This window comes from Zootoca vivipara, chromosome Z (genome assembly GCF_963506605.1).
Source record: "Zootoca vivipara chromosome Z, rZooViv1.1, whole genome shotgun sequence".
Classification (NCBI taxonomy): Eukaryota; Metazoa; Chordata; class Lepidosauria; order Squamata; family Lacertidae; genus Zootoca; species Zootoca vivipara.
Genome location: NC_083294.1, coordinates 19250015 through 19271093, shown reverse-complemented (window position 1 = coordinate 19271093; position 21079 = coordinate 19250015). Strand labels below are relative to the sequence as shown.

At 43.1% G+C, this 21079-nt stretch overlaps 1 protein-coding gene across 1 annotated transcript in view; it reads right to left on the bottom strand.

Moving 5' to 3' along the window:
- The window catches only part of AR (androgen receptor), a 217283-nt gene that overhangs the window by 87275 nt on the left and 108929 nt on the right, over positions 1–21079 (bottom strand). Inside the window, exon 2 of the mRNA XM_035113210.2 lies at positions 17354–17505. Coding sequence (XP_034969101.1) covers positions 17354–17505 — 152 coding nt within the window. The remainder of the gene's footprint in view (positions 1–17353; positions 17506–21079) is intronic.

Here is a 21079-nt window from a genome sequence, read left to right as displayed (position 1 = left end):
GATGCCCTGAGGGGAAACCTGCAATCAAGAACTGGTACTCAGCAGCATTATTATCTCCATCTGTGGAGGCAGATCACAGCCATCCCGGCTAGTAGCCATCAATAACCTTCTCTTCCTGCATGCATTTGTCTAATCCTCTTTTAAAGCCATCTAGGTTGGTGGTCAGCCTTGCCTCGTGTGGGAGTGAGTTGCAAGGTTTAACTATGTGCTGTGTGAAGACTTTCTTGTAGCTGTCCTGAATCTTCCAACATTCAAGTTCATTGGATGTTCATGAGTTCTACTGCTATGAGAGAGGAAGCAAAAACTTTTCTCTATCCACTTTCTCCAGCCTATGCATCATTTTATAAATGTCTATGATGTCATCTCTTATTTTCCCTTTCTCAAACTGAAAAGACCCAAACCCTGCAACTTTTCTTCATTGGGGACTCGCTCCATACCCTGATCATTTTGGATGCCCTTTAAAGAATTTTTTGCAACTACAATATCCTTTTTGAGCTGAGATGAATAGGCATCCATTTTAATCTTTGCATTTTACTGAGTTAGGAAAACTGTGGTCCTGTTTGTATGCAAGGTGCATATATGAACTAATTATTTTTTTTGCAAACATTTCCATATTTTTCAGTTTCCCAAACAGAGATTTTTTCTCAATTACCTCTGTGCCCCAGTTTTACACACTTCCATGTATCAAACAATTTAGGCTTAAGAAATGTACATGAAAGGTTTGCATCAGGGGGATTTCAGAGTTCAATGGGGAGGGGGAATTTAGCAAGGAAGAGCAAGGTTGACAGCAACATATGGTCTGATGGCCCCTCCCCTTCCTTATTTTTTTTTAAAATGGGACACCCTGCCTGCAATATTATAAATGATGGAGAGGAGAACATGTCCACCCCAACGTACAAAACCAGATCAATGCACCATCTATTTGGGAGATTGCAATGCAGCTAGTTGAACTAGATGGCTTTGTTTTGTTGCTTCCAACTCTACAATTCTATGATTCTGTTATCCAGCATGGCATGAAAGTCTAAAAATGCATCACTTGTGGTGGTATGGTGTCTATCCTTAAAACACACACACACACACACACAGAGAGAGAGAGAGAGAGAGAGAGAGAGAGAGAGAGAGAGAGGGAGAGAAACACCTTGGCAATCAATACTTGCTATCCCAAGAAGTCTTGGAACAATCATATGCCTCACACCCTGTGGGCGACAGGAATGTGGGGACAGGAGATGGGCAGCAGCCAGTAGGTAGCCACTGAAAGGACATCTGTTGCCACTGCTGCACCAGTGAAAACAACTTTGCAAAACTGAAAAGCAAAGCTAAGCTACTGCAAATGGTAATTTTCACAATATTTTCCCTAACTCCCTACCTAAATGGCCAAAGTGTTTGCTTCCTGAAATCACCATCACCATCATAGAATCACAAAATTGCAGAGTTGTAAAGGAACCCCAAGGGCCATCTAGTCCAACCCCCTGCAATTCAGGAATCACAGCTAAAGAATTTCTGACAGCTGGCCAGCCCAACTCTGCTTAAAAAAACATCAAATACACTGTAAATTTGTTCTGCACAGCCTAGGGTAACTAATCCACCTCAATTAGGATCTCGAAGAGACCAGGGTTCCATTCTCTACTCTGCCATAAAGCTCACAGACTGTGACCTGGGGGGCCAAACATTGTTTCTCAGACTAATCTACATCACAGGATTAATGTAATCCTTGGGGATTAAATGGGGATGGGGAGAGAACCATGTATGCCACCTTGAGCTCACTGGAGAAAAAGGTGGGATATGAATTCAGTAAAATACCGTAATTAAAATTCTACAATTCTGGAGGGCTGACCTCTTTGCATCCATCTGTTCTTGTGGGTTTGGGCCCCCAGCTGTCAAGCTCTATGTGAGCAGTGGGTTTGGCATTCCCAGAAAAGGCAGACAGCTCCCCATCCAGAGTGGTTCATTCCACTGGAGGACTCTTAAAAGCACATAAATCTCTCCCTTCCATACTTGCAAGGCAGCTCTCCCTTAATTTATAGACATTCCATGAGACGCATAGGGCCAGGCTGAATACAGGCTGGCTCCAGCTTGTTCAGACAGATTCCTCAGCCTGGCTACAATGTACACCACCAAAAAGCCGTGTGGGCTGCCGTTTGCCTCCTGCTATTTCTTCCTAACCCTGCCCAGTTCAGCCTTTTGGGGAATTCAGGCAGGCTGCTGCCTTTAAGAAACTAAGAAGAGCCTGCTGGACTAGGCCAGTGGCCCATCTAGTCCACTATCCTCCTCCCACATTGCCTAACCATATGCCTGAGGGAAACCTGCAAACAGGATTCAAACACAAGAGCAACACTCACCCCTTCTATGGTTTCCAGCAGCTGGCATTCAGAAGCATTGCTGCCTCAAACTGTAGAGGGCGCAGCACAACCATCCTTGCTAGTAGCCATCAATAAACTTCTCCTTCTTCATTAATTTGTGCAACCCTCTTTAAATGCCATCCAATTTTTTGGCTATCATTGCCTCCTGCGAGAGCAAATTCTATAGTGTTGTGTGAAGAAGTCTTTTCTTTTATGTATCCTGAATCACCAACCATTCAGCTTCACTGGATTCCCACACATTCTAGTGTTATGAGAGAGGGAGAAAAACAGCCCTCTATCCACTTTCTCCATGCCCTGCATAATTTTTATAAAAGTCTATCATGTCACCTCCTCTTCTCCTTTTTAAAGTCCCAAACACGCCAAACTTTCTTCACAGGGGAGTCGCTCCACCCCCTTTATCATTTTGGTTGCCCTAATGTGAACCTTGCCCTGTTCCAACACTGCAATACCCTTAACGGGGTGAGGCGAACAAAACAGTCAGCAATACTCCTGATGTGGTTGCACCATAGAGTTATATAATGGCATTATGACATTGGTGGTTTGGTTTCAATTCCTTTCCTAATGATCCCTAGCATGCCCCACCCAACCTGCCTTCCCACCCCCCACTCCTGGTTGAAGGTGCTGCAGCAAAATAATAATAAAAAAAACTTGTTCTGCATTCTGTAAGGTTCTTTCTCACAGTTAATAATAGCTAGGGAAGTGTCTGGCCCAGGTTATTCTCATCAGAATAAATTGTGAAAAGTAAAGTCACTTGACTTATTCTGCATTAATTTACTTTCTTCTTCCAGAACTCCACAAAAAGTATTAAAAAGAAGGAAAGGAAAGGGGTGCCCTGTTTTCAGCTCCACTCCTGCAGAGCTTCTTTAATCCATGAAGCAGAACCATCTACCCAGCAGGGTTCCAATAAACAGCCTCCTTGCATGAAATGGGGCAGTGTCATTGGCAATCTACTGTACTAACAGGACAGTTTATGGTTGGTGGGCTGTAGGCAGCTCTGCAGGTTCCAAGTTGCTTCTTCATGCAGCACTTAGTTAAACTGTGGAACTCCCTCCTGCAGGAGTGGTCACCAACTTAAAGGTAAAGGGACCCCTGACCATTAGATCCAGTCGCAGATGACTCTGGGGTTGCAGCACTCATCTCGCTTTACTGGCTGAGGGAGCCGGCGTTTGTCCGCAGACAGCTTCCAGGTCATGTGGCCAGCATGACTAAGCTGCTTCTGGCAAACCAGAGCAGTGCATGGAAACGCCGTTTACCTTCCCACCAGAGAGGTACCTATTTATCTACTTGCACTTTGACATGCTTTTGAAGTGCTAGGTTGACAGGAGCAGGAACCGAACAACGGGAGCTCACCCTGTTGCGGGGATTGGAACCGCCGACCTTCCAATAGACAAGCCCTAGGCTCTGTGGTTTAGACCACAGCGCCACCCGCGTCACTATGCACCAACTTAGATGGCTTTAAAAGAGGATTAGACAAATTCATGGAGGAGGAGAGGGCTGCCAGTGGTTGCTGGCTGTCATGGCTCTGCTCTGCTCCCCAGTCATAGGCAGCAAGACTTCTGAATACCAGTTGCGGGAAACTACAGGAGGGATCTTGCACTCAGAGTCTGCTCCCTGGTTTCCCATAAGCATCTGGTTTGACCACTTCAAGGACAGGGTGCTGGGCTAGGTGGTCCCCCGGGCCTCATCAGCAGGGCTCTTTTTTATGCTCAACCTCCGGCACAAGCCCCACTTCCACAGTCATCTTGCTCACGTGGCTCTCTGCGTGAGCTCAGGCAACCTTTTCATGTTGCTCCGCAGTGAACAAATCCTCCCTTTGCTCTACATACCAGTTTGCCAAAGACTACTGAGTTGTCGGAGCAGAACCAAGGCCAGGTTAACAGCTAGCTGCCAACACAAATAATTTGTTTCCAGTTTCCCTTGCTCCTTAATATTTGAATTCCCCTGATTTTTCCTATCTTGGGTGAGTTGACTGCAAAGCCTGCAGAAAGATTTGGGAGTTGCAAAAATGAATGTCATGGTTTAGAATTTCCATTTATTTGACACACACAAAGAGAGAGAGGAAGGAGGGTGAGCTATAAATTAGATTTTTGTCCCAAGATGCATTTTGGCACAGACTCTGATTAGAAAGTAGGAAACCAGAGTTGCATTAAGCAGTGAGAGCCAGGATCCAGGTTTGCTTGAACTTTAAAACAATGCAGCCAGACTCAAAATTGGGCAAAATTTCAGGATGCGAATTCTACTTTTATATTTTATACAGTTTAGAAAAAGAATGAGGAATTTTGCTAAGGAAATAATTAATTTTAAGAACAGTCAACAAAGGGCCAAATTCACAGTCATTATCTAATAGTTAGAGCAGAGCTTTCCAAACTGTGTCGTGACACTTTAGTGTGTGAGCTGCAGTGTATAGGTGTGTTGTGCGAATGCTCCTTGCACTCCTCCTGGGGCTGGAAAGGGGTTTGTATAACCTCTCGTTATAGTAAAACTGAATTACTGTGTTGTGAAGTGATGCATGTCTAAAAAGTGTGTCACCAACATGAAAAGTTTGGAAAGCTCAGGGTTAGAGTGTTGGACTCTAACCTGAGAAACCAGGGTTCAAATCCCCACTAGGCCCCACTAGCCCACTAGGCCAGTCACAGCCTCTCAGTCTTACTTACCTCACAGGGATTTTGTGGGGCTTAAATGAGGCGGGAAGAGAACCATGTATGCCATCTTGAGCTCCTTGGAGGAAAAGTGGGATACAAATGCATTCAATATACAGTGGTACTTCGGTTTAAGTACACAATTGGTTCCGGGGAGCCGTTCGCTCCCTGAAAAGTACTTAAACGGAGCGGCGATAGCGCATGTGCACGAAGTGCCAATAGAGCACGTCTGCGCATGCGCGCACTGCGTAGATCACTTTTGCGCATGCGCGCGCCGCGGAACCTGGAAGTAAACACTTTTGGGTCCATGGAGTACTCAAACCGAAAGCACTCAAACCGCAGCGGACTTAAACGGAGGTATGACTGTATATAAAGGAGGGCATGTCACCTACTGCTCTTTCTCACATATAATGATTAATAATAATAATTTATTTATTTATACCCCGCCCATCTGGCTGGGTTTCTCCAGCCACTCTTGGCGCCTTCCAACAAAATATTAAAATACAATTTGACACTGCTCTCATTTTGTGACAATTTTCAAGCTTCTATAGTAACTTATTAATGTGTTTTGAAACTGCCAACGAGTTGTAGATTTCAGGATCTGAAGAACGTCTCTGGACCATGGCAAGGCATAGCTATAGTCCCCCCCCCCCCGGCCACCTTTGTTAATTCATTATTATTGTGGCATCCCTATCATGATTTATTGCAAAAGCCTTGGGGTTTGTGCAATGCAACCACACCTTTGCGTCTTGTATGATTAAATCCTTTGCCCAAGTCACCTCCAGCTCCCTCCTTCTAGTCCTCACATGCATCTCTTTTCTCAAACAGCCTCCTGGTTTGAAGCTGAAAGTACCATAATACCATTGTACAAATCTAGAGTGTGGCCACATTTGAAATACTGTGTAGACAATTCTGGTCGCCTCACTTCAAAACAGATATTGCAGAGTTAGAAAGTGTTTGGAAAATGGCAGCCCAAATGATAAAGGGGGTGGAGCGATTCCCCCATGAGGAAAGGCTGCAGCATTTAGGTCTTTTTAGTTTAGAGAAAATGCAAGTAACAGGTAACATGATGGAAATTCATAAAATTATGCATGGCATGGAGAAAGTGGAGAGAGAAAAGTTTTTCTCCCTCTCTCATAACACTGAAACGTGGACATCCAATGAATGTGGGAATATTCAGTACAGATAAAAGAAAGGGCTTCTTAACGCAGCGTACTGTGGTGGCCACCAACATGGATGGCTTTAAAAGAGGAATGTACAAATTCATGGAAGCGAAGGCTATTGATGGGTATTAGCCATGATGACTACTGCTCTGCCTTCATAGTTGGAGGTAGCATTGCTTCTGAATACCAGTTGCTAGAAACCACAGTGCGGCAGATTGCTCTTGTGCTCAGGGCTTGCTTGTGGGTTTACCAAAAGAGGTATCTGGTTGGCCATTGTGAGAAGATGATGCTATACTAGATGGGCCATTGGTCTGACCCAGATGGCTATTCCTTAACCCTCAGCTTCTTTAACAAACTACAGCTCCCATAATACTTTGGGGGAAGCTGTGACTGTTTTAACGTGTCATCATAGTGCTTCACGTCTATGGTGTGAATGTCTCCTAAGATGGCCTCTCCTTCAGATCTTAACACAGCAATACAACATTGGAGGTGCTCCTTAGGTACCTGCATACTGAGACATGTGGGGCTTTAAAGATGAACAGTAACATTTTGCATTAGGATCAGAAGCATACCAGGAGCAGGTGAAAATCATATTGAATTGGTGGTAATATAATACTGGCTGGCTGAACCACTTAGTGACTGGCTGCTGAACTTTGTACTTACAGATAAACCATCTTCCAGACCAGATCAGTTTATTTATTTTATTACATAAAATTTATACCCTTGCTGATTGTATATAAAGCCCCCCAAAGTTGTTTACAAAAAGATTAAACAATGAAATTATCAATAAGAACAATTAACAACAATAATTCAAGACTTTAAACAAGTTAAAATAAAAATAGAGGAAAAACGGATTAAAACTTTCTAAATATCTGGACAGGCTTGTTTAAAATAAAATGTTTTGAGCAGGCAGCAAAAGGAGTGCAGTAAAGGCACCAGCCTAATATCAAGAGGTAGGGAGTTCTAGAGTATAGGTGTTGCCACACAAAAATATCAAGTCCTTACAAAAGTTAATTTGGTCTTCAGACTATAAACATCAAAAAAGAGGGAAGTGAGTAAGATTCAGACAATCTACATCTACATAAATGGCACCTTTTAAAATGAATACTGTATCACAAAACCACTTAACGATCAGGAATAGATAATAAGACAGACGGTTTTGACTAGGAACTTGCCTCCCCTTTTATAATTATGACAGAGTTTTGATAGCTACAGCAAGGAACCTTGCTATATTTTCTGTGATCATAAGGTTGAAATCAGACAGTAAAACAGGTATAAAACTGAGATAAAACTCATCCAAGTTCCCCTCGTGTAGAAATAGTACATGGGTGATTAAAGGGGATCTAATGTCCCCGTTAAAATGTCAGTATAGGAGAACATGGACTAATGTTTCATCTGAGCTGTCTTCAAGGGTAGCCCCACATACAGCACAACAGGACAGGATGGAGAAAAGTATTTCTTGACGCAGCACAAACCATGGAACTCGCTCCCACAGGAGGCAGGAATTAGGTCTGGAAATGAACTAGCAACCAGCTGTTTGTCTCCCTTTCTCATAACACTAGAACTTGCAAATATCTAATGAGGCTGAATGTTGCAAGATTCAGGGCAGATAAAAGAAATCCACACTGCCAAATATGGAACTCCTTCTCTCAGGAGGCAGCAATGGCCACCGACCTAGATGGCTCTAAAAGAGGATTAGACAAATTAACTGAGGAGAAGACTATTGATGGCTACTAGACATGATCGCTGTGCTCTGCCTACACAGTTGGAAGCAGTAATGCTTCTGGATACTGGTTGCTGGAATCCATGGGAGGAAAGAGAGATCAGATTGTGCTTGCAAGTTTCCCATGAGAATCATTTGGCCACAATGAGAAGGCTCTTCTTATGTTCTTACAGTGCAATCTCTAATTGAAGCCAATAAAAGAAGGGCTCATCTACACGTAACTTTGCTCCACACTTTCCCTAGTAAAACTCAATTGCCATTTGCTCAATGCAGGTTTTCCCAGAGAATGTGTGGGGATCAAAGCAAAAAAAAATGCTTTGATTCAAACCTGGAAAGTCTTGACCTGTGCCTAGAAATGCAACACCAAAGGATGTGTGAATGAGCCCTAAACCACAAACTAATGAAATACACAGAACTTGCTCAACAGGATGTTCCTTGATTGGGCTGCTCAGAAGGGTGATCATGGGATGTTAAAAAACAACAACTTGTACGACCAGTTGCTGGGAATCATTGTTGTTGTGCTCAGGTCCTGCTTGCCACCTTCCCACAAGCACCTTGTTGGCTACTTTGAGAAAAGACTGTTTAACTAGATGGGCCACTGTGTGATCCAGCAGCTGGTCTCTTATTATGTTCTTAGGATATTGGGCAAGTTGTATCAGAGGAGAGACTAACCAAGCACATCAGTTGCACAATGCCTAGACAGGGGACAGGAACCAATGCAAGATCAAAAATGACTGCTCCTCCATCTGCAGTGAGAACTGAGTTTGGGATCCTGTCCTAGGGCTGAAACCTTACACAAGTGCCCCATATCAGGACTATTTCAACCATTCTAGACCAGTGTTTCCCAAAGTGGTTGGTACCAACCCCCCCCCCCCAAGCGGGGCACTAAGGGGCAAGGGGTTGAAGGGTTGGAGGTGTTAATGAGGTGTTAATTGAAAAGCATGTATCACTGGATCAAGCTCATCCACTTTGCTGAATTAATCAAACTAAACAAATTGGATTTTGTGCAATTAATTGTTACAATTTTGAATTTTACTGTGTTGTTATCTTCCTTAGTAGGTCGTGCAAACCACCATTCTGAATAACACTTTTTATATGGCAGGGTAGCAGGCTCTGGGGATAAGTTTATAGAACCAAGTGGGCAGTGGGCAGAAAGTTTGGGAACCACTGATCTGGACAGTATGGTCCATAAAGACTTCCCCAGTTTTGGATCTCCAAACGTAGTTGGAATTGAATTCCCTTCAGCCCTGACCACTGGCCATGCTTGCTTGGGCTGATGGGGGTTATACAATCCAAAAAACCAACTGGATGCAAAATACATGATAAAAGCAAAAAAAAAAAAGGACACAAAACATTAAAGCCCCCCTCCCACAAACACATTTAAAAGGGGCATCTGCTTTGTGCTGTTTGCCAGCATACTGACTTTTATTAGGCATAAGACTGTCAGCACACAACAAGTGCACTCAGAGATCTGGGATGTTGCTGTTTTGCTACTGGGCCAAGTTCAAGGTTTTGTTGTTGTTTAGTCATGTCCAACTCTTCATGACCCCATGGACCAGAGCATGCCAGGCACTCCTGTCTTCCACTGCCTCCCGCAGTTTGGTCAAACTCATGTTCGTAGCTTCGAGAACACTGTCCAACCATCTCATCCTCTGTTGTCCCCTTCTCCTTGTGCCCTCCATCTTTCCCAACATCAGGGTCTTTTCCAGGGAGACTTCTCTTCTCATGAGGTGGCCAAAGTATTCTTCACGATCTGTCCTTCCAGTGAGCACTCAGGGCTGATTTCCTTCAGAATTGATAGGTTTGATCTTCTTGCAGTCCATGGGACTCTCAAGAGTCTCCTCCAGCACCATAATTCCAAAGCATCCATTCTTCGGCGATCAGCCTTCTTTATGGTCAAGCTCTCACTTCCATACATCACTACTGGGAAAACCATAGCTTTAACTATACGGACGTTTGTCGACAAGGTGATGTCTCTGCTTTTTAAGATGCTGTCTAGGTTTTTTATTGCTTTTCTCCCTGCTGCTAGCACCATCTGCAGTGATCATGGAACCCAAGAAAGTAAAATCTCTCACTGCTTCCATTTCTTTCCCTTCTATTTGCCAGGAGGTGATGGGACCAGTGGCCATGATCTTAGTTTTTTTGATGTTGAGCTTCAGACCATATCAAGGTGTTACTATTAGTCAATAAAGCCCCTAACAACTTCAGATCAATTTACCTGTGAAATCACCTTACACCTCCACCCCCGCTCGACTGCTTCCATCTGTGGAACTGGCACTGTTGCAGGTGCCATATAATCCCCATTTCACAATCAATCATTTAGATTGGCAGCACCTACACTTTGGAACTCCCTGCCTATTGACACATTAGACAGGCACCTTTGCTGTACTCTTTGGTGCCTGCTAAAAACCTTTTTCTTTAAATAAGCTTATCCAGGCATGTAGAACACTGGTGAATGTTTTAAGCTATTTTTTAGTTTACTGCTGATTTTATTTTTTGAATGTTTTAAAGAGTTGTTTCCAGTGATTACAGATTTTTTGTAAACCACTTTGAGGTGTTCTTTTTAAACAACTGAATGGTATATGTATAAATTTCTGAAATAAAATAATTCTAACAACAACAAAAATATGCAGCGATTCAATAAATTGCTATTGCTTTGTATGAGAAAGGTAAAAAATAAGCTTCAGGGCCTGCAGAATATCTCAATTTTGCCTTGCAGAGCAAAATGGAGGAGGAGCCAAGGCCAGCATCCAAAAAGATTAATGTTATGTCCCTCAGCCACTAAATATAGAGGAGCCACCACTGGAGTGCTGAAAATAGACTGTCCCAAAGGTCTTCCAACTCTGAACCACTACTCTACTGTATGGTGACTCCTGGTCTCATTCTTGCAAGGGAAGGACAGAAACGAGTCTGCAAACAACACCGACATACTTGTAGAATATTTTTATCATTATGACCTGCACACATTCACAAACACCTCCTGGGTTTGTGAGAGGTGCATTCCATGCACATGGTGTGCAATGCAACAATGCAAATGTCAGGGCGGTGGGAGAGGGGGAGGAGAGAGCCCAGGATGGGATTTTAAATTTAATAATAATAATAAACACCCTTTGCAAGCTTGCCCTTTGCTAACAGCCCCTGCGTTGCCCAGACATTCCAAAGTGTAAAAGAGTCCCTCTCTCTGAATCCTCCTCCTCTTTACTCCTGCAGATTCTTCACAGCCTGACCCTTTGCCCTTCGATATCTCACTTCTGGAATCCCTCTGTGTGACATCTCTGCCAATGTCCCTCCAAACCCAATTACAAATATCTGTTGCTGCTATTCCACTTTTGAGTCTGACAAGTCCAATCCAGCTGTGCAAATTGGATGGCTGTTTGGCAAACAGAAAACATTGGGGGCTCTCTGACAGGATGTGTGCTTTACCCCTTGGTGAAGACGAGATTCAGAAGTGCTTCAAGAGCCAAGCTGGCAAGCTCTAAATTTCATCCAAAGATGCCAAAGAAAGAAAGTATCCCTTGCTAAGTGGGGTTTTTATTTCTGCCCCAGATTGACCTGAAATAAAGCATGCGGGCATGAAGGATCCTAGTGCCAAGGCTGCTCTGGATTCCATGTGCCACAATAGGTAGGTATTATGTGCCAATGCACAACTCAAGCCATATCTGCATCATACATTTAAAGCAGTATTGTGCCAGTTTAAACAGTCATTGCTTCTCCCCTCAAATACTCCTGAGAACTGTAGTTGGTTAAGGGCACTGACAGTTGTTAAGAAGCCTCTATTCCCCTCACAGAAATACAGTTCTCAGAGCTGCCTTGGAAGAGGGATTGGTTGTTTTGACCTATAAAGTCTTAAACGGCTTGGGACCACAATACCTCAAGGACTGCCTTTCTCCATATGAAACTACCCAGACCCTGAGATCATCTTCTGAGGCCCTTCTTTGTGTGCCTCCTCCACCCGAGGTCTGGAGGGTGGCAACATGAGAACAGGCCCTTTTTTGCAGTGGTTTCCATGGTGGCATTCTCTCCCCAGGGCGCCTTCATTATATATCTTTAGGTGCCAAGTGAAAACCTTCTCCAACCAGGCCTTTGGCTGATTGACATCCAATGCCCTTTTGAAATGTGTTGTGGAAGTGGGGATTATTGGGTTGTTTTTGTTATGTATTTTCTGTTTTTACATTGTGTTTTTTTTTTGTGAACAGCCCTGAGATCTATGGGTATAGAACTAATACTAATACTTTGGGAACTGTAGCTATGTGAAGGGATTAGGGGTCTCTTAACAACTCACAGATGGTGACAGCAGTCATGAAATTAAAAGACGCCTGCTCCTTGGGAGAAAAGCAATGACAAACCTAGATAGCATCTTAAAAAGCAGAGACATCACCTTGTCGACAAACGTCCGTATAGTTAAAATTATGGTTTTCCCAGTAGTGATGTATGGAAGTGAGAGCTGGACCATAAAGAAGGCCGAAGAATTGATGCTTTTGCATATGGTGCTGGAGGAGACTCTTGAGAGTCCCATGGACTGCAAGAAGATCAAACCTATCAATTCTGAAGGAAATCAGCCCTGAGTGCTCACTGGAAGGACAGATCCTGAAGCTGAGGCTCCAATACTTTGGCCACCTCATGAGAAGAGAAGACTCCCTGGAAAAGACCCTGATCTTGGGAAAGATGGAGGGCACAAGGAGAAGGGGACGACAGAGGATGAGATGGTTGGACAGTGTTCTCGAAGCTACCAGCATGAGTCTGACCAAACTGCGGGAGGCAGTGGAAGACAGGAGTGCCTGGCGTGCTATGGTCCATGGGGTCACGAAGTGTCGGACACGACTAAACGACTAAACAACAACAACCACAACAACTCACAATGTCCTTAACAAATGACAGTTCCCAGGATTCTTTGGGAGAAGCCATATATGTTGAAATGGTATAATAGTGCTTTAAACATAAAGTGCAAATGGGGCCTTAATTACACTCATAAAAGGGGAGCTAAAATGATGAAGATGATGGAGTGCCTCCCCTTGCAGCATTGGGGACATTTTAGTTTAGAGAAAATGATAGCAAAAAAGGAGATTCAAACTAAACATTAGGGGGAAATTTACGATGGTAAGAGCATTCATTGGAGGTTTTAAAGCAGGGGCTGTATGGCCATCTGCCATGAATGCTTTAGCTGAGATTCCAGTATTGCATGCAGTTAGACTAGATGACCCTTGGGATCCCTTCCAACTCTACAATTCTATGTTTCTATGACAGTGGAACAGGCTCCCTCATAAGGTGGTTGCCACAAAGGTTTTTAAGCAGAAGTTGAATGGCCACTTGTCAGGGATTATTCGGCTGGGATTTGACTAGATAACCCCTGGGATCCCTTCCAAATCTTCCTCCTCCCCCTCTTCTTCTTCTTCTTCTTCTTCTTCTTCTTCTTCTTCTTCTTCTTCTTCTTCTTCTTCTTCTTCTTCTGCAATCACTCATAGCCAAGTAAGATTATCTTCTATGAACACGGTCTTAATATTGAGTCTATAAGTGACTGTGGAGGTCAATTCTGGATCCACATGTTTTCCACAGTGGGGACATAGGTTTCCGGGCAGGAGTTGATCATGTTGAGGGTTTGCCAAATATGCCTTCCTTTTAATACGTTTCTCCCTTTTGTCTTGAGTTCAAGCGACTCCAAAGTCCATGACACCTTTGGTAAAGGCTGTTCTTCAATTGGAGCGCTCACAGGTCAGTGTTCCCCAATTGTTGGTGTTTATATTACATTTTTTTGGATTTACCGTGAAAGAGTCTTTAAACCTCTTTTTTTGACCACTAGCATCATGCTTTCCATTTTAAAGTTTGGAATAGAACAGTTGCTTTGGAAGATGATAAGCAGGCATCTGAACAACATGACCAGTCCAACAAAGTTGATGTTGAAGAATGATTGCTTTGACACTGGTGATCTTTGCTTCTTCCAGTACACTGGCATTAGTTCACCTGTTTTCCCAAGTGATATGTGATTTTTTTCAGAAACACTGTTGCTGGAAACTTTCAAGGAGCTGGAGATGGCATTTATAAGTGGTCCATGTTTCACAAGCATACAGTAATGTTGGTAGTACAATAGCTTTGTCAACAAGCATTTTGGTTTTCCTGCAAATGTCCTGGTCCTCAAACACTCTGCGCTTCAATTGGGAGAAGGCTGCACTCACAGAGCTCAGGCGATGCTGGATTTCAGCATCAATGTCAGCCCTTATGGAAAGATAACTGCCCAGGTAGGAGAAGTGATGAACACTTTTCAATGTTACACCATTGAGTTGGATTTGTGGCACTGTCTACAATCCTATGGGACGCAGGTGGCACTGTGGGTTAAACCTAGGGCTTGCCAATCAGAAGGTCGGTGGTTCGAATCCCCATGACGGGGTGAGCTCCCGTTGCTCAGTCCCTGATCCTGCCAACCTAGCAGTTCGAAAGCATGGAGTGCTAGTAGATAAATAGGTATTGCTACGCGCCGGGAAGGTAAACGACGTTTCCATGTGCTGCTCTGGTTTACCAGAAGCGGCTTAGTCTTGCTGGCCACATGACCCGGAAGCTGTACGCCAGCTTCCTCTGCCAGTAAAGTGTGATGAGCGCTGCAACCCCAGAGTCGTCTGCGACTGGACCTAATGGTCAGGGGTCCCTTTACCTTTACCTACAATCCTATGATCACAAATGCTGTGCAAAGCTCTGCATGAAAAATGAGTGCGCAGGAGCACTCCATGTGATGACTGAGAAACATGTCAGACAGAACAGCACGGTCAAATCCTCAAATGTGAGTGCTTTTGGCTGGTGGACCAAGACGTGCCTCTTTGCTAAGTAATATCATAAAAATGTGGCAGATGACTTATTACTGCCAGCAGACAGTGCACTTAGTAGATGTTCACGTTAGGAGAAAATAATGTGATGGGCATTGGGTGGGTCCCCTCTGAACACCCCAGCTGGGTGCCTCTGATTTATGGCAGTGCTTATGTTTCCAAATATATGGGCTCTGAACTGCTGCCCATTCCTCCCATCTTCACAAATTTAAAAGCCACAATCTTTTCTTGCCCTTCAGCCTGAACAAACTTGCCATCTTGCTGTCACCTCTAAATAAGAAACAACAACAGCACCATGCCAGGGATTCACACCAAACCCCAATCATAGCCCCTCTGGAAGACCTGCTCAGCTCTGGAGTTGAGGGGTGCGCAGGGAAGCATAAAGCTTCACATCCTGGTCTTTGAGGTGATCGATTTATGTTCACTGAACAAAATAGGATGGGAGGAGGATAGCATACGAAGTTGCCTTATATTGAGTCATATGGGGATCTAAGCCCTGGTCTCCCATGTCCTAGTCTGATAATCTAACCACCATACCACACTACAAGGAGAGTTCAATTCCTTTCCCTTATCAACCTATTTGTCCTTCAATAATTTATTTTTTCTAACAAGATATGCCCCCCCAAAAAAACATATTTGGAGGGGGAGCCATTTGGAGGTGGAAATCTGGCAGATAATGAAATTGCCACCATCCTTCCTAACCCAGCACCGTTTTCTGGGGTGGGCGGGTGGAATCAAGGGAAAACTGTCTTTAAAGACAATATGGGAAGTCCTCACTTTGAGCAGGCAAACACCAAGATTACTGTCTCCTAAAGAGTTTTAATAAGGAAATTAAATGTAATCTGGGCTGCTTAACCCAAGGTAAAAAGGTAAAGGAAAAGGACCCCTGGACGGTTAAGTCCAGTCAAAGGCGACTTTGGCGTATGACACTCATCTCACTGGCTGAGGGAGCTGGCATTTGTCCACACACAACTTTCTGGGTCATGTGGTCAGCATGACTAAAACGGTTCTGGAACAACAGGACACTATGACGAGTTCCAGAGCACATGGAAACACCATTTACCTTCCTGCTGCAGCGGTACCTATTTATCTGTGCTTTCAAACTGCTAGGTTAGCAGAAGCTGGGACAGAGCAACGGGATCTCACCACCGTTCTAGAGTTGGAAGGGGCCTCAATCTAGTGCAACCCCTGAAATGCATCATTAACCACAGCTCAAGAATCCCTGACAGATGGCCATCCAGACTCTGTTTCAAAATCTCAAATGAAAGAGAGTCCATCACCTTCTGAGGGAGTCTTTTTCACTGTTGAACAGCTTTTACCCTAAGAAAGTTCTTCTTAATGTTTAGTTTAAATCTCCTTTCATGGAATTTGAATCCATTGGCTCAGGACCTTCTCTCCAGAGCAGGAGAAAACAAACTTGCTCTATCTCCCATATTACAGCCCTTCAGATATTTGAAGATGGCTATCATGTCACCTCTCTCTCCATCTTTTCTTCTCCAGGATAAACATCCCAACTCCCTCGACCATTCCTCTTAGGGCTTGGTTTCCAGGCCCTTGATCTTCACCCTCCTCCTCTGCACATGTCCTAGCTTGCCAATATACTTCTTAAACTGTGGCACTGAGAAATGGACCCAGGACTCCCAGTGGGGTCTGACCAAGGCAGAATAGAGTGAAACTATTATTTTCCCTTGATATCTGTTAATGCAGCATATAATAGCAATAGCTTTTTTTGCTGCTGCATCACACCATTGACTCATGTTGTTCTTGTGGTCTCCTAAGACCCCTAGATCCCTTTTATCACGTCCTGTTGTCAAGCTAGGGGTACCCCATCCTACATCTATGCATTGGGAATGACATCTACAGCCATCTTCTCATTTGCATTCAGTCACACACATCACAAACACACAAAAAGATGAATTACCGGCGTTACTGGCCAGTAAAGCTTGCTAAAATATATAAATTAAAAACAGATCTGTGCTAGAAGTGCAATAAAGAAGCAGGAACAGTAATGCATGTGTGGTGGCTGTGCGAGAAAATTAGGATCTTTTGGCTAATGGTGCATGAAGAAGTTAAGAAAATGTTGAAAAAATCAGTATCTAAAAAGCCTGAGGCTTATTTGCTAGGGTTAATTGGTGAAGAAATACCTAAAGGGAAAAGTAAAGTATTTCTATATGCCAGCACGGCAGCCAGGGTAGTCATAGCAGCAAAATGGAAAGATCAAAAGGTCCTGTCGAAGGAAGAATGGCTTTGTAAATTAAATGAGTATTTATTAATGGCAAAGCTAACGGCAGTAATAAGGAATCAATCAAAACAAAATTTGAAAAAATGAATGGAAATGCTATGACGATTATATGGTAAAACATTGCTCACAGGAGAATGCGCTTGCATGTTTGGATTAAGAGATATGTTGATAAAAAAGAGGGAATTTAGGATGATAAAATAAATGTTGTATAATGAGCAGAATAGAATATATAATGCATGTTGAGATAATGATATATGACGGAAGTTGAGATAGGAGTGGAGGGAAGTCAGAGGGGGGAGGGGAAATGGGGTTTGGTGGTGCAATGTATATATGTATGATTTTGTTTTGTATGTGTTTGCATTTTTTGGGATAATTTTAAATTCTAATAAAGATTTTTTTAAAAAGATGAATTACCTTCAGCTGCCCTCTTGAAAAAGACTTTGCAGCTCCCGCAGGTGAGTGCTCCATAGTGGCAACCAGAAGCTTCATCCCCACAGATCAAGCACGTCTTCTGTGGTGGGAAGTAATAGTCAATGGGAAGAACATGGTCTCTTGCAGACTCCAACCTTTGGAAGCAAAAAGGAGAAAAGGGCAAAACATCAGCAAATGTGGCAAATGCATAAGAACTACTGGATATTAAAGAATATTCCAGAAATGTTTATTAGTGTGAACCTGAAAGAGAAGACAATATTCCACTGGTACTTAACTCCATGTAGAATATTGTGTGTCATCCTTTCAGCAGCTGCAAGGTTCTGTAAAATTTTATGCCACAACTCAATAGACAGATCCTTTCAGTTCTTCCATTTTTGTGCAACAGAAAGTCTAGCTGCTACTAGAAACCAATTTAGCAATTCCTTCAAAGAGAATCATTTTACAGTATCATCCCATATATTTAATAGTGCAAGTTGTGGCGATGCCTGAATTGCATATTTAAGTATGGTATTTGTGATATTTCTGCAAATCCCACCATAAATGGAGAAAAAAATGTGCCATTATGGGAGAAACTCCTTCAACGAAGTGGGAAAGATTGAGAATTTATGTGTGAAATCTGAACTAATGTACAATGCCATCTGTGTTAAACTTTCAAAGACCTTTCATGTATGTAAGTGGAGACAGACTTGAGCAGTTTATGTGACCCAACAGGGAGTCTTCAATATTAATGTTAAGGGCATTTTCCTATGTTGTTTTAAGGCAGATTGTTAAATGTACTTTCTGCTGGAATGGGTCACCCATGTCCAGATGTTCAACATGCCTGTTCCCAAGCTATTGGGCAGAGCCAGGACCCAAGCTTTGCTTGGGCCTGGAAATCCTGGGAAATGAGAAATGCAGATTTGCTCAGGCACATTAATATGTCAGATCTCAATGGACATGCATCCCAGTTTCCTGTTTCTGCAAGTGGCTTTCCAGAAGGTACTGGAGTGTGATGCCATTAATATATAACACAATGTGTTCTTAGTACAAGTATTTATTTGGGAGGTTCAGGTTCACAGTGGAAGTAACTTCATACTTAATGCTTGGTTAGACAAGCCTACCCACATGTTTAGAAAGTTTAGATAATCTTAATCTGCTTTATTATTTCAACTTTTCTATGTTTGACAATATGGTTATGAATTTTTCTCAATTTCATTGTTTCATTTTTTCATAAACTGATTTGAGATTTTGTACAATGAAATAAGCAAACAAACAAGTTTATGAAATAAGCAAACAAACAAATGTCTGCATGAATAACTGTTAGCCTCCTCTCCAACATTAATGGCCCTTCGTGTCCCTTCCCACTCTACATTCTATGATTTTGCACTCTCCTGTCTAGGCTTATGTTGATCCTTGAAAATTGTGCTTGGATTAAACAGCAATTTGCTCTTCAAAAGTTGGTTGCTTCATATTGATCTTTCAGTGAAAAAGTGATGCTGTTCAGGGCTTGGCATTGAAGATTCTCAGTCTGTACTATGTGGAACCCTCTTGAAGGCAATTAAAAACAGTGATTTTGAACCCCTCTGAATGGGAAGAAGACAGATGGAAACATTTCAAAGATAGCAGAAGCAAGGAAGTGACAAACTCAGACATGCAGCAAATTGGGCAGAAAAGCATGAAAACACCCTCCTTAGTTTCCAAAACACTTTCCAAGGTTCAGGACCATTTTGCATTTCCTCAAAACATTTTTTTGACCAGAGCTGGCCCGATCCAGCTGCCAGTCTCTTATTGTGCTTTTAAACAACATACAGCCCTGGGCCTTTGAACATGGCTCATTATCAAGAGTGTTCATGACAGATCTACCATCCATGCTTTGCGAGAAGTCACAGTGTGGTATAGTGGTTAGAGTGTGAGAGCAGGACCTTGGAGAGAGCAAGTTTCAAATCCCTCACTGGGTGTGATCTTGAGTGCCAGTCACCACCTCTCAGCCTAACCTACCTAGAATTGTAGAATCAGAGAATTGTAGAGACCACATGTCACCTAGTCCAACCCTATGAAATGCAGGAGTCCCAGCTAATCAATAGTGAGGGAATCAACAGCCAGATCACCACACTCATAGCTGATCTTACTTCACGCCCTCATTAAGTGTTTCTGCCTGATTTGAATGCATCCTTTGTATTGGACTCACCCTGCTAACTGTCCTGAATTAAATAAAGTGGATCCACCACACTAAAGTGGACCCACCTCGCTGTACACCAATTAAATAAATGACTGCAATTTACCACAGGCTATGGGGGAGGGGGTCTTGTGTGAGGGAAAGCTGCCATTCAGGGAGTCTCAGGCAGAAGTTAATCAAACAAGGAAAGTTTGATTCCCCCCCCCCCAGGAAGAAAACCAACTCGGAAGTTGGTGAAACAACTTTAGGTCAAGAGACACGTTCTTTTAGGTAGAACTTATTAACTTATTATTTAAACTAAATATAGGGACGTCACAGGCTTAAACACAGTATGACAGTCACAGCTTCTCTCAAACTCCCTTTACTTAAAATCAGTTGTTACACTTCAGTTTCCTTTACTCCTTTCTAGGTCCTTATGCTTAGTTTCGGCAGATGCTTCAGGTCAACGCTTTTAACACCGTTTATTCATTTGGTTCACAAGCAAAGGGGCACTTTTCTTCACACTTTTTTAAAAAAACAATTCCACACCTGAGGTATTCTAATTAGTATAGCAGACCCAGGGGATCACCTCACCCCTTGTTACTACTTTGGGAGTTTTCTTTACCTAGAAGAAATCTCCCCTCCTGACTGGAATGAGACCCAGGTAGTCTGATTCCCACAGCTTCTGACTCAGACTCAGCCCTCCAGTTAACTCCTGTCTATATTCCCCAGAAACTCAACCCAGTCTTCCTATCTAAGCTGCGAGGCTCTTTCCTCTTGCTACAGATAGTCTCCTCAGTGTGGTTGTTCAGCTCAAATCAGAACCAGTTCTCCCTCAGACAAACCCTGTTGTTGTTTAGTCATTTAGTCGTGTCCGACTCTTCGTGACCCCATGGACCAGAGCACGCCAGGCACTCCTGTCTTGCACTGCCTCCCGCAGTTTGGTCAAACTCAGGTTCATAGCTTCGAGAACACTGACCAACCATCTCGTCCTCTGTCGTCCCCTTCTCCTAGTGCCCTCAATCTTTCCCAACATCAGGGTCTTTTCCAAGGATTCTTCTCTTCTCATGAGGTGGCCAAAGTATTGGAGCCTCAGCTTCACGATCTGTCCTTCCAGTGAGCACCCTATCCTAATCCTAATGCTTATCTCCCATCTCAAATCAAGCCCTTTCTCTATCCCTATCAAAAAACTCCCTCAGAAATGGTTCCTTTTCTCCCCCCCTCAAGTGCTGGTTCCCCCCCTGCCCCCCCCGGCTGTCTGTCTTGGTAGCCAATCAGAGAATTCTGAGGGATTGCACCATCAAGACTCTGGTCTGACTCTGCTGTCTGGCACACAAAGGCCAAATTTGCATTTGAAACTAAAGCATTTTATAAATATTTATCATCAACAAATAAGTTTGATGTGCAAAGTTTAAGAAATGATTGGAATAAATAATTGGAATGTTCACTATTACCTAGACAGTGGGGAAATGTATTGGCTTCGATATCAGATGCATTGATGGATCTTAGACTAAGACTAAATCAACAGAAACTATTATTTAGAATTTATTGGACTCCCTTATGTTTGTATAAGA